We start from the raw sequence: 12,505 nt of genomic DNA, 5'->3' as shown, positions 1-12,505 counted from the left end.
AGGTGTTCAGAATAGACTGAAAATGAGTGGAAATTATGGTTATTGAGGTTAATAATACTATGGGATCAAAATGACCCCCAAATTCTATGATTTAAGCTGTTTTTTTAGGGTTTTTTGAAAAAAACACCCGAATCCAAAACACACCCGAATCCGACAAAAAAAATTCGGTGAGGTTTTGCCAAAACGCGTTCGAACCCAAAACACGGCCGCGGAACCGAACCCAAAACCAAAACACAAAACCCGAAAAATTTCCGGTGCACATCACTAGTAACAACATGTTCCAAATGGTAGCACCTTTTCTGTTAAAGTTTTAAAGTTTAAGTTTTAAATTGTGCTATTGTACTACATAGCTGGATTGACTGATTACTTGGTTGGAGTATCCAAAGTACAGAATGTAGTGAGCACATTTATCACGTATTTATCATCGAACACTGTACGGGGCAAAGCATTGTTCCGGAGTGGAGACAGCTGCTCTGAAAAGCCGCTGTCCCTGAGATCAGTAACACTGCTACCTCATTTGCAGCATTACATACCTCTTTGCAACCCTGGATCTCCTTCTCGTGGGAAGGAGCAGGTCTCTGGGAACAAACGCCATCTGAAGATGCTATTTGTTCTTGCATGCAAACTTTACGTTTTTGGAGTTTGCTGAATATTAGGCATCCCTATAGGGCCTCTAATAATGAATGGGCCTGTTACATAAAACATGTAAAAATGAGCATTCCCACGTGTGACAGGCCACTAAGTGATGGTGAATTGGCCCCATAGCATTTTCATCATGCCAGTATTCTGTAATGCATCTGTAATTCATGCTAGATAAGAAACATGCTAGATCTTATAAACAGAAAAAAGTCCAATGCTGAATTCCAGGATTTTTAATAAACACCATTTGATAATATGCTTGCCCTAATTTAAATAATGTTTTGACACAAACATTCACAGTGGATAAAAAAACAATTATGTTTAATGGCCTTAGTAGGTTCTTAAATCTAATTGTGATCATTTTTGTAAGGATTTTCAAATTATGCATCCATAAAACATCATAAAACTCATAAAAATTATAGATATACTCTTGTGGAAAGAGAGAAAACAATCACCTTTATGACATTTTAAGTGGTCCTTTTTAAAAATGTAAAAAAACATTTCCCCATTAAAAATAATTTATTATCATTGCACATTGCAACGATAATAAGTTATTTTTCATAGTCATTTTTGAAAATTGTTCAGTGAATCTGTTCTGGTAAACACTTTATAGTAAAGTGGTAACTATCACTATTATTTTACTCCTTGGGCCAGACCCAGCCAATTCACCATGTGTGTGCAACCGTGATAGAGCTGAGGAATAAAGACGAAAGCACATGAGAAAATAAACTGAGGAGAAAAAGTATGCTCAAGGAACAATGGTAATTTAGTTGGGGGGCTGGAGTGACTAATGGGGAGATGTATCAAAGCTTGGGGAGAGATAAAATAAAAAGTAGCAACCAATCAGCCCAGTGACTTCTGTTCTCGCATGTGGCTGCCATGGCGCTGCTGCTGAATGACTAGTGCAGCATACAGAGCGGTTCTCCTGAGACCCTTATGATTTATGTCATAATTGTGACGTTTAAGGAACTAGGGAGCCACTATGTCTGTAAGAACTATGCAATCAGCAGCAGCAGAAGACCCCATCAAGATGCCTGAAGATAAGTAAGAGACATAGGCCCTAATTCCGAGTTGATCGCACCAAGCAACTTTTTGCTGCTGGTGCGATCAACTAATCTCCGCCTATGGGGGAGTGTATTTTAGCATAGCAGGGCTGCGATCGCTTGTTTCAGACAAAACAAGACCAGCCCTGGACATACTTACCCTGTGCTATGGGTACAGCGATGCAGGTCACGGCTTTGACGTCAGACATCCGCCCTCCGTTCGCCTGGACATGCCTGTGTTTTTCTTACCATTCCCCAAAAAAATGGCTTCAAACGGTCAGTTGATGCCCCGGAACGCCTTCCTGCTGTCAATCTTCTTGCGGTCGCCGCTGCGACCGCTTTCTTCGCTGTCAGCATTGTTTGCCAGTGATGGATGTCGCAGGGGAATGACGTGCGTGCATAACGCCCATGCCACGCATGCGCATTCCAGACCTGATCACACCTCTGCGAAGAAGTGCAGCATGTGATTGGGTCGGAATGAGGGCCATAGAACATAGAATTTTACAGCAGATAAGAAACACTTGGCCTACTAAGTCTGCCCTAAACACATGTACATGGACACTAGGTTTAATTTTCATAGGTAGTCAATTAACCTTCCAGTATATTTTTGAAGTGTGGGAGGAAACCAGAGTACCTAGAGGAAACCTACACAAGCACGGGGAGATTATACAAACTCCACAGTTAGGGACATAGTGGGAATCAAACCCATTTCCTCAGTGCTGTGAGGCAGTAATGCAAACCATTACATAGACCTCCACAAAAGGTAACAAATCAGTTAGGGGCTCTCTGTGGCATACATGGGGGGAGCAATATGTGGCACACTGGAGAGCACTTGGATAATAAAAAAAGGAGGGGGGGACTCTTTGTGGCATATTGTGGGGAAATTGGATAATATTAATAAGTGAGGTCCTGTAGCATACTGGAGGCAATAATACAGGGTGCTCTGTGTAGCATACTGGACAGGCAATATGTGGCATATGGGGGGCATGGGGTCATAATTAATATGGTGTGCTCTGTGTGGCATACTGGGGGGTATTGGGATAATATTAATATGAGAGCTATGTATGGCATACTAGGGGTAATATGTGGCAAATTGGGTGGCATCAAGACAATATTAATATGAGGGGCTCTTTGTGGCATACTGGGGGTATTGGGATAATAGTAATATGGGAGCTATTCGTGGCAAACTAGGGTCAATATGAAGACATAATATTAATATGGGGGGCTCTTTGTGGCATTATGGAAAAGCCATATACTATATAGCATACTGAGTGGCACTGAGACATAATTTAGGGGGCTCTATGTGGTATATGGTGGGGCAATCTAATCCTGTTATTTCCCCCCTTCTGTCTCTATCCTCACCCCATATTTCTCCTCTATCTCCCATCTGCACCACTCCTCCTGTCTTTTTCCCATCTCACCCTTGTCTGCCTCTCTCTCTCCCATCTCCTCCTATACTTCTTCTCTCTCTCTCCCATTTGACAGTATTCCTCCTCTGAACATAAACAAACAAAGGGAACTACCCAACTGCGCACAGCTAAGGATGATTCATTTAAATGTTTAAAGTTTTTTTTGAAAAAATACGTCTGTTTGAATAATGAAGAGGGGAATGTTGTTCAGTCTTCTCCTTCTCTTCCTTTTCTCTTTTTCTAACTCCGATGGATCTCTTTCAATTTCGCCAAATGTCCCTCAAAAACAGTGAAAAGAGCAATATTGTGTAGTAGGTCCTAAATTTCAGGGGATTCTGGATTGTATAGTTCAACAAGATGGTTCGTACCGTACTCACGTCTAATACGGAGGATTTCACACGTATAAAGGTTTCTTTATGGACCCGAAACTTCTCCCAGCTGGATGGTTTGTTATTCGTGTTCTTTCAAATTCTCACCAAATGGTGTCACAGCGTGGGAGATACCGGGGGAAAGAATATCCCAATTAATGAGTATATCGCAATTGATTTTATCCAATTAATTATACTGGTAGCCAGTAGAAATAAACTGGCATACCGTACTCACACGCCAAGTATGTTTAGTACACCCGTAAAGGTATCTTTTACAAGTAATCCATGCGATATACTCATTAATTGGGATATTCTTTCCCCCGGTATCTCCCACGCTGTGACACCATGAAAGAGATCCATCGGAGTTAGAAAAAGAGAAAAGGAAGAGAAGGAGAAGACTGAACAACATTCCCCTCTTCATTATTCAAACAGACGCATTTTTTCAAAAAAAACTTTAAACATTTAAATGAATCATCCTTAGCTGTGCGCAGTTGGGTAGTTCCCTTTGTTTGTTTATGTTCACGGTATATGGTGTTGAGTGACACCAGGGTTCTATATAACTGCAGCCGCAGTGAGCGCAGTGGTCTACTATCTTTGTATTTTCAGTATTCCTCCTCTCTCCCACCTCTCCATTCCTCCTCCTCTCCCTCTTCCATCCGCCCCTGTTCCTCCTTTCTTTCTTCCATCTGCCCCAATTACTCCTCCCTCTTTCATCTGCACCTATTCTCTCCCTCTTCCATTTCCCCATCTCTCTCTCTCTCTCTCTCTCTCTCTCATGTCCCCCTATTCCTCCTGTCTTTCCGTATTCCTCCTATCTCTCCCGTCTGCCCCTATTCATCCCCTCTCTCTCCCATTTCCCCCCATTCCTCCTCTCTTTCTCCCATCTCCCCCTATTCCCCTTCATTTCTTCTTATTTCTCCACTTTTCCTCCAGTCTCCCCTATTCTTCCTCTCTCTCCCACTTCCCTCTATTACTCCTCTCTCCAATCTCTCCCATTCCTCCTCTCTCTCTCATCTGCCCCTATTCCTCCCCTCTCTCTCCTGCCTTCCCCTATTCCTCCTGTCTCTCCTGGATTCATTATTATTCCTCCTCTCTCTCTCCCATCTCCCCCTATTCTACCTCTCTCTCCAATCTGCCACTCTTCACACAACTCTCTCCCATTTCTACCTATTCTTCCTCTCTCTCTCTCTCTCTCTCTCTCTCTCTCTCTCTCACTCTCCCTTCTCCCCCTATTTCCATCTATCTCATTCTCTCTCTCTCTCTCACTCTCTCAACCCCATTCCCCTTATATCTCATGTCTTCCTCCTATCTCCCACTATTACTCCTCTTTCTCTCTCTCTCTCTCTCTCTCTCTATGTCTCTCTCATATTTCCACCTATTCTTCCTCTCCCTCTCTTTTGTTTCTCCCTATTCCTCCACTTGTGACTACCCCATTCCTCCTCTCTTTCTCTCTCTCTCTCTCTCGTCTGCACCATTCCTCCTCTGTCTCTCCCAACTGCCCCTATTCTTTCTCTCTCCCATCTGCCACTATTCCTCCACTCTCTTTCTCCCATTTCCCCCATTCCTCCACTCTCTCATGTCTCCCCCTTTTCCTTTCTCTCTTATCTCTCTCTCTCTTCCATTTTCCCCTATTTCTCCTCTCTTCCTCCCATCTCCACTATTCCTCCTCTCTATCTCCCATTTCCTCTATTCCTCTTCTCTGTCTTCCATCTCTCCTATTCCTCCTCTCTCTCTCTTCAACCTTCCCCTATTCCTCCTCTTTCTCTCATATCTCTTCCAATTCCTCCTCTCTCTTATGTCTGCCACTATTCCTCCTCTATCCCATTTCCTATATTCCGAGGGGGTGGAGGCAGCTGCCTATTTTGCCATTCCCTGGCTCCACAATTTCGGATGATAGCACTGGTTGGGAGCTGATTTTTGGTACTTTATCTCTCTCTACTTTATCTCTCTCCAATCTTTGATACATATTACCCTAAAAGTGAAAGGTCTTGGTTGGAACAACAGAGATCTTTGAGTAGAAAGTTATATTTGTTGGTTACATGTGACAGACCAATATCTGTGCTAGGGGAGAGAATATATTGTTATATACCTAAAAGTATACAGAAATACAATTTACTAATACATAAAAATCTGCTGCAGGCTTATTGTGGCAAGTGTTTATTGATTGCTTCCTGAAAACAAGACTTTTTGAAACTACCTATAGAAATGTGTGTGACCCTGAGCGACTGCACACAGATTGCTAATTTTCGAGTAGGTGACCTGTTTTGCAGTGAATTGTTTTAATTTAAATGATGGTACTACAGTAACTCCTTAAAGAAAGCTTTTTACATTGTTACAATTTACCTAATGTTATACTCTACATATCTTTAAATTATTTCCTGTAAACTCATAAACTAACAAAGCCCATGCAGTTTTGCTAAATAGGCTTGATGCAATAATGATGAGATAAATGATTTAGCCTCCACATGGAACAATCTGTACTTTACATAAGCAAAGTTGAGATACAGTATGTGCACCGACAAACTATATCATATCAAAATTCTAAATGTGCAATCACTGAGAGCTTTAATGATCAGAATATGCAAATAATCCACACATCAGTACAAATTGTCTTGACACATTTTCTTATTTTTATAGTATAATTATAAAAAAGAAGAATAAAATATTGGGGGAAAATGTTCTCCTAGTACTTCATCACTCCCACCTTATACCAGCAGTGTCTGACTGTTTATAAATGTTACAATATAGGTTTCAATTTAATAGCCTGTGCCATGCTTGCATTGGCGAGTTTTCAGCAGGTCTGACAAATGTTTTAAAGGAGCAATCATTTAAAAGGCAAATAAACACTTTAAAACACCAAACAGACTCAATGGAACTTTACCCCATAACCTTGAATGACTAGTGTAAAATAATAATGCATTACTATACATTTAATTTTTGAATAAATGAATAAGTTGTTTATTAAACTCCTGAGGAAAAGAGATGAACTGTACAGTAAATTGATTAACTGTAATAACCATTTTGAGAGACAAGGCATTCTCATTAAGAAATTTAATACTACCTCCTTCCCTTAGACCAGTGGTTCCCAAACTTTTTTGAATCACGGAGCCCTAGAGAGTACCAGAATTTTTCTCATGGCACCCCTAGGCCAAAAGTTTCTTATTGAGAATTTAGTTTAAAAAAAAAAATGAAGTAAATTATGTTTATATGTCATGCTTAGGTTCAATTAAGTGTTGAGGTACAAGATCTGCTTCTGTTTGTCCACATAACAGCCACAAGCACTAGTTTTGCCTATTACATTGACAATAAATAGTTTGAATTGGTCCTGGACCACCAACCTGAGGCACTCCTGCTAGTGTCCCGCAGCACCCCAGGGAGCCACTGCACACAGTTTGAGAACCTCTGCCTTAGACATAAAGGCAAATAAGGGGTGGTAAGTGATTAGACTTGGTTTTTGTTAATTGAGTTTGTAATCTTTATCCAAATTATTTTACAGAATTACTTACAGTATAGTACATTTACTTGGAAATATCGAAAAATCTTAAGACCCTATTTAGAAAACATATAAATGTCTTTTCTCCAGCACTTTAGCTGGATATTAGACATATTTTTTCTCACTTCTCCCTATGTAAAGATAAATTGATGATTTCAACAGTTTTCTTCTCTCTTTGCTTAGTATTGCAACCCCCATAGGTCTCAATGGAGGATGATCATGTATGCTATATATGAAGAAGAGAAAAACGTCTCCAAACTTTTCACCAAAACTTAACTCCATTTTTATATGGTGTTATGGTAGGAGAAAGTAGAAAAGCACACAATTAGTTGTACAGAAAGATAAAACAATATTCATAAAAATAAATAGGAATCTAAAAACACACCCACATACATATGATATACACTCACACATATTGGGCCGAATGTAATGAAGTCCGATTTGGCCGGAAGTGCTGGTTCCCGGCCATACTCTGACATTTTTTTTAAAGGGGCAATCATGAATGAGGCAAAATCATGCCTTGCAAATGATTGCCGCTTTAAAAAAGTCTAAGTTCACTCAGGAACCCACACCTCCGGCCAACTCGGACTTCATTATCTCCGGCCCAATATATTAATATATATAAAATCATTCCCTGATCATAATTAGGTAATCAAGCAAAAGCATTTTAACGTGCATGGTGCATTCCTCAGCTGTCATCGCAACACGCACCATGCCTTAACTACGGTACTGAGGAGGACTGGGAATGGGTGAAGTAAGTATGATGGGTAGGGCTTGGGCAGAACTGGAGGTGATGGGGAGTGGAAGGGGCGGAGTGAGCAGATGAGTTGACAGGTCCATTATTTACTCATATATATATATATACATATTAGTGATGAGCGAGGTTCGGTTTTACTCGGTTTTACTCGGTTTTACTCGGTTCTCAAAACGGCATCTTATTGGCTATCCAAAACACGTGACATCCGTGAGCCAATAAGATGCCGTTTTGAGAACCGAGTAAAACCGAGTAAAACCGAGTAAAACCGAATCCGCTCATCACTAATACATATATATATATATATATATATACATACATACACAGTATATACACACAAACACCCCACACACACACTCACACATACATATTTATTATATATATATATATATATATATATTTATTTATTTATTTTTATTTTTTATTTATTAACAGTTTCTTATATAGCGCAGCAAATTTCGTTGCGCTTTACAATTTGAAATAACAATAACAAACTGGGTGATAACAGTCATAGAGGTAGGAAGGCCCTGCTCGCAAGCTTACAATCTATAGGATATATATATATATATATATATATATAAAAAATAAATATATGGATACAAGCGCCTAATATTGCATAAAAGTATTCAAGATACATGTATAGAAAGCATAAAAGTGAAAAAGTATATAAAAATACATAGTTACATAGTTAGTGAGGTTGAAAAGAGGCAAAATGGCCATCGGGTTCAACCTGTATTCTGTGCTAAGCTGTGCATATTATAATGCACATGCTGAAGTTGCAGAATAGTATCAATTGACAACTATGGTTCTTACCAATCCCAGATATATAATGTCACTATGTAAAGAGCTATAGCCATGGATACTTTTTCCAATTAGAAATTTGTCCAACTCGTTTTTAAATTTCTTTACAGAGTCCGCCATTTTTACCTGTTCTGGCAGGAAATTCCAAATCTTTATTGCCCTTACCGTGAAGAACCCTTTCCTATGTTGTGTATGGAATTTTCTCTCCTCTAGCCTCAGTGAGTGCCCAAACTTAATAAGTGCGAACAAACTTAATAAGTGCAAAACCTACTGTACATATATCTGAATACCCGTGCTTCACTACGGGATGAGGATGGTAAATTAGGATTATAGTTGTTAGTTAATTTATGTTCATTAGATATCTAGTATATAGGCATATCTTGCTTCACTGACCCACTTCGTGTAGTGGCCAAACCGCTTTTAGGTCCCCCAAGGGACCCTGCTCTTCATCCAATACAACTCTCAGTCTGTGGCTTCTTATTGCCTCCATTACCCTCCTGACATCATGTCACTGCCCCTGTCACATGCAGCCCTGTCCTGTCTGACTCCTAATCTCCTAATATACTCTTTGCTGCTGGGGACCCTGCTCCTCCCACTATATAACTCTCAGCGTGTGGCTTCCTGCTACCTCCATTCCCCTCCTCACATCATGTCACTGCCACTGTCACATGATGCCCTGTCATCACTGACATATCATGCATGTCCTGATATAGTCTGTGCTGATGGCCCACCCCTAGGGGTTCTAGGGGTGTATTTGCCCTACAGTGTTTGTTCCCAGATTGTAAATCATATGTGTACCAAGTTTGGTGTAAATTGCACCAGGCATTCTGGAGTTATGCAGTCTACTGAAATACTCGGTGCTGCTGCCACACCCCTATGGGTGCTAGGAGTGTCTTACCCCCACAGTTTTTGTTTCCAGATTGTAAGTCATATGTGTACCAAGTGTGGTGTAAATTGGTCCATGCACTCTGGAGTTATGCTGTCTCCTGAAATACTCTGTGCTGCTGTCCAACCCCTATGGGTGCTAGGAGTGTCTTACCCCCACAGTTTTTGTTCCCAGATTGTAAGTCATATGTGTAGCAAGTTTGGTGTAAATTGCTCCATGCCTTCCAGAGTTATGCTGTCCACTGATATACTCTGTGCTGATGTCCCACCCTTAGGGGAGCTAGGGGTGTCTTACCCCCACAGTGTTTGTTCCCATATTGTAAGTCATATGTGTTCCAAGTTTGGTATAAATTGCTGCAGGCATTCCAGCATTATGCTGGAACATACATATACACATACATACATACATACATACATACATACATACATACATACACACATCCATTTTTGGTGATTTCCATGGATGGGCAGTGACCTTTGTAAAACTGGTTCTTAGCAAGCACCTGGGACCTAAGGAGAAGCTACCTGCCATGTTTCAAGATTGTAGGTCTTGTGGTTTAAGAGATTTCGTGATGAGTCAATCAGTGAGTTAGTCTCCTTTTTTGCCTTATATATATATATAGATAGATATACACGATAGATAGATAGATAGATAGATAGATAGATAGATAGATAGATAGATAGATAGATGAACACGTGCTGTTCGCAGAGTTACTGACACAGAAGGAGGCATGTGACCATTACCGTTTGGATAGTCACTACACCAAAGCAATTTTGCCTTAAGTGTAAAACTTTTGCAATGACAAAAAAAACACTTTAAATTTTCTATTTGCAACATAAAAGTGTAGACCAACATGAAATTGATTATTTTTTTACTTATTTCTGCCTCTTGTGAGATTATAGGTACACACTGACTTCAGTAGAATCTCAAGGATGACACAAGATACATCTTAATACATTGATTCATACTTTATAAAGTCTAGTATTAATACAGATGTGGTGTAACACATAGTAACTAATCAGATACTAGGTGGGATATTTTTAATGCAATGTTGAGTAATGGTGATTATCCTGTTTTTGAAGTGTTATTCCATTGTTCAGTAATCCCCAATGGGGCAGTTACCTACAAACTATCATATATCTGAAAATCAGATGATCCCTTAAACATATTGTAGGACCCCGTACACTGTGCACCTCTGATTTAGAGAATAAAGTAAAAAATATGATTGATTGCGATGGATTAAATAACTTTTTTGCACATCACACTATTTGATGAATAAGCCTTGTAATCTTCCTCTGAATATATGCAAATAATAAAATGGTACCTATGTTTATATGGTTATGGAACATTGGATTAGTTCGACAGTCAATAGGCCGACCAATATTGGTTGACATTGACATGGTCGACACAGGAAAATGGTTGACATTAAAATAGTTGACACATAAAAAGGTCGATATGCATGCTGTGGGCAAGGTACCACGCTCCACTGCCGTTGCGCTCAGCACAGGTTACTATTCCCAGTCGTAGTCCATGTGGATGGTAAAGTATGATTAAGTTAAAATTCATTTTTTTTAAATGTTATGTCGACCTTTTCATGTGTCGACCTGTCCCGTGCCGACCATTTTAATGTGGCAACATTTTTCCTGTGTCGACCATGTCAATGTTAACCAGTAATGGTCGACCTATTGACTGTCGACCTAATCTACCACCCGGATACCGTTTAAATACAGACAGATGATTCAATATAGGATTTTCTAAATTATACTACATTTAGAATATATAAAACAGAGTATTACTAGCATGAGATAGTTCAATGTCTCAACTTACTGTGAAAAGAATCATGTTTTTTTACACTGCTTATAGTACACAATAACCAAAATCATCAAATTGTTTCCAAATTAGAAAACAAGTAAAAGTTACTCCATTTGACACAGACTCTGTGGTGTCATATTATCAATTATCATCTACTTTCCGCTGATATTCTACCTTGAGATTTCAGTCCATGATAGCATAGTGATCACAGTTTAAGAATGAATAATATGCAGAGAAATAAAGGGAAATGGTGGGGGTGGGGAGGGGGTCAATTATTTTCTTATCTTCATTTCTGAAATGTGTTTAGAGTAAGTTATTTGTACACATTAATATTTTCAGATAAAATGTATGTGTATGAGGGTATACTGTATATTCAAATGTATTACTACTGCCCATGGTTTGACAAGCTTTTTCAATCTTGTGTGTCAGAAAGCATCTGTACTAGAAAATAAAGTAGTCATATGGAATTCTATGCAGAATGTGCACAATCAAGAGCTTCTGAGAGCATGTGGAAAGTGTTGTGCTGTACAGTACACCGTGCAAACCTACTAGGGAGAAAAATACTCAACACATCATTTCTAATTTACTGTAAATGAACAAACGCAGCTGTTGCTAGGAAATTTGCTTCTAAATGCAAGAACTTAAGTTGTTGCTACTCTTATATGACAAACCAGCATACATAATGAAAATGATTCTTTACCTGTCATCATTTTGCCAAGCTTGGTCCCCAAGAAGCAAATCCCGAAACCTGTACCTAGGTGGTAGTGGAGGGACCTCACTGTCTAAATCTACCATCCTTCTTATTCATAGAGTGCAGCACGAGTGATTGTCTCTGGAGTCTCCTGGATGCTTGAACAGTGAATGCAGGTTGCAGTGTAGCAGGCAGCCTGGATGTTGAGTTTGATCACTTTGCAGCTTTACCTTGCTGACAGAGACAGTGTTCAGGATTGGAAGCCCTATACACATAAAGCATCCTCAGCGTGCTGATCAGAAACGCCTCTGCTCATCTCATATGCCACTCAGAAGCTCTTAGTAAGATGTGAAATGGACCACATACAGAAACAACAAGCATTGTGTGGCATGCTGCTGAATGAACGCTTCTCTTTATCACACTGCATATTTGAAGTAAATATGTAAGAAGTATAACTGAGGGTACATATACAGCTGTATCATTCTCATTCTATGGTAATCATTTCTATTCTGCTTCAAACATTTTTAGTTTAGCATCTGTGCTTACATTTATATAACCTGTCTAGGCTGTATTCAGTGAGTAAATCTATCTTATATGCATACTGTATTA

General features: G+C 39.6%; 1 protein-coding gene across 2 annotated transcripts in view; it reads right to left on the bottom strand.

Moving 5' to 3' along the window:
* The window catches only part of LOC134957937 (potassium channel subfamily T member 2), a 1,656,739-nt gene extending 1,644,582 nt beyond the window's left edge, over positions 1-12,157 (bottom strand). For both annotated transcript variants that reach the window (XM_063940188.1, XM_063940189.1), the window contains exon 1: positions 11,906-12,157. In XM_063940188.1, coding sequence (XP_063796258.1) covers positions 11,906-12,000 — 95 coding nt within the window. In that variant the 5' untranslated portion in view covers positions 12,001-12,157. The remainder of the gene's footprint in view (positions 1-11,905) is intronic.
* Positions 12,158-12,505: the final 348 nt, after the last annotated feature.

Source organism: Pseudophryne corroboree, chromosome 9, assembly GCF_028390025.1.
Source record: "Pseudophryne corroboree isolate aPseCor3 chromosome 9, aPseCor3.hap2, whole genome shotgun sequence".
In the NCBI taxonomy this organism is placed as follows: domain Eukaryota; kingdom Metazoa; phylum Chordata; class Amphibia; order Anura; family Myobatrachidae; genus Pseudophryne; species Pseudophryne corroboree.
Note: the sequence above shows the minus strand (reverse complement) of the source record. Positions and strands in the feature narration are given on the sequence as shown.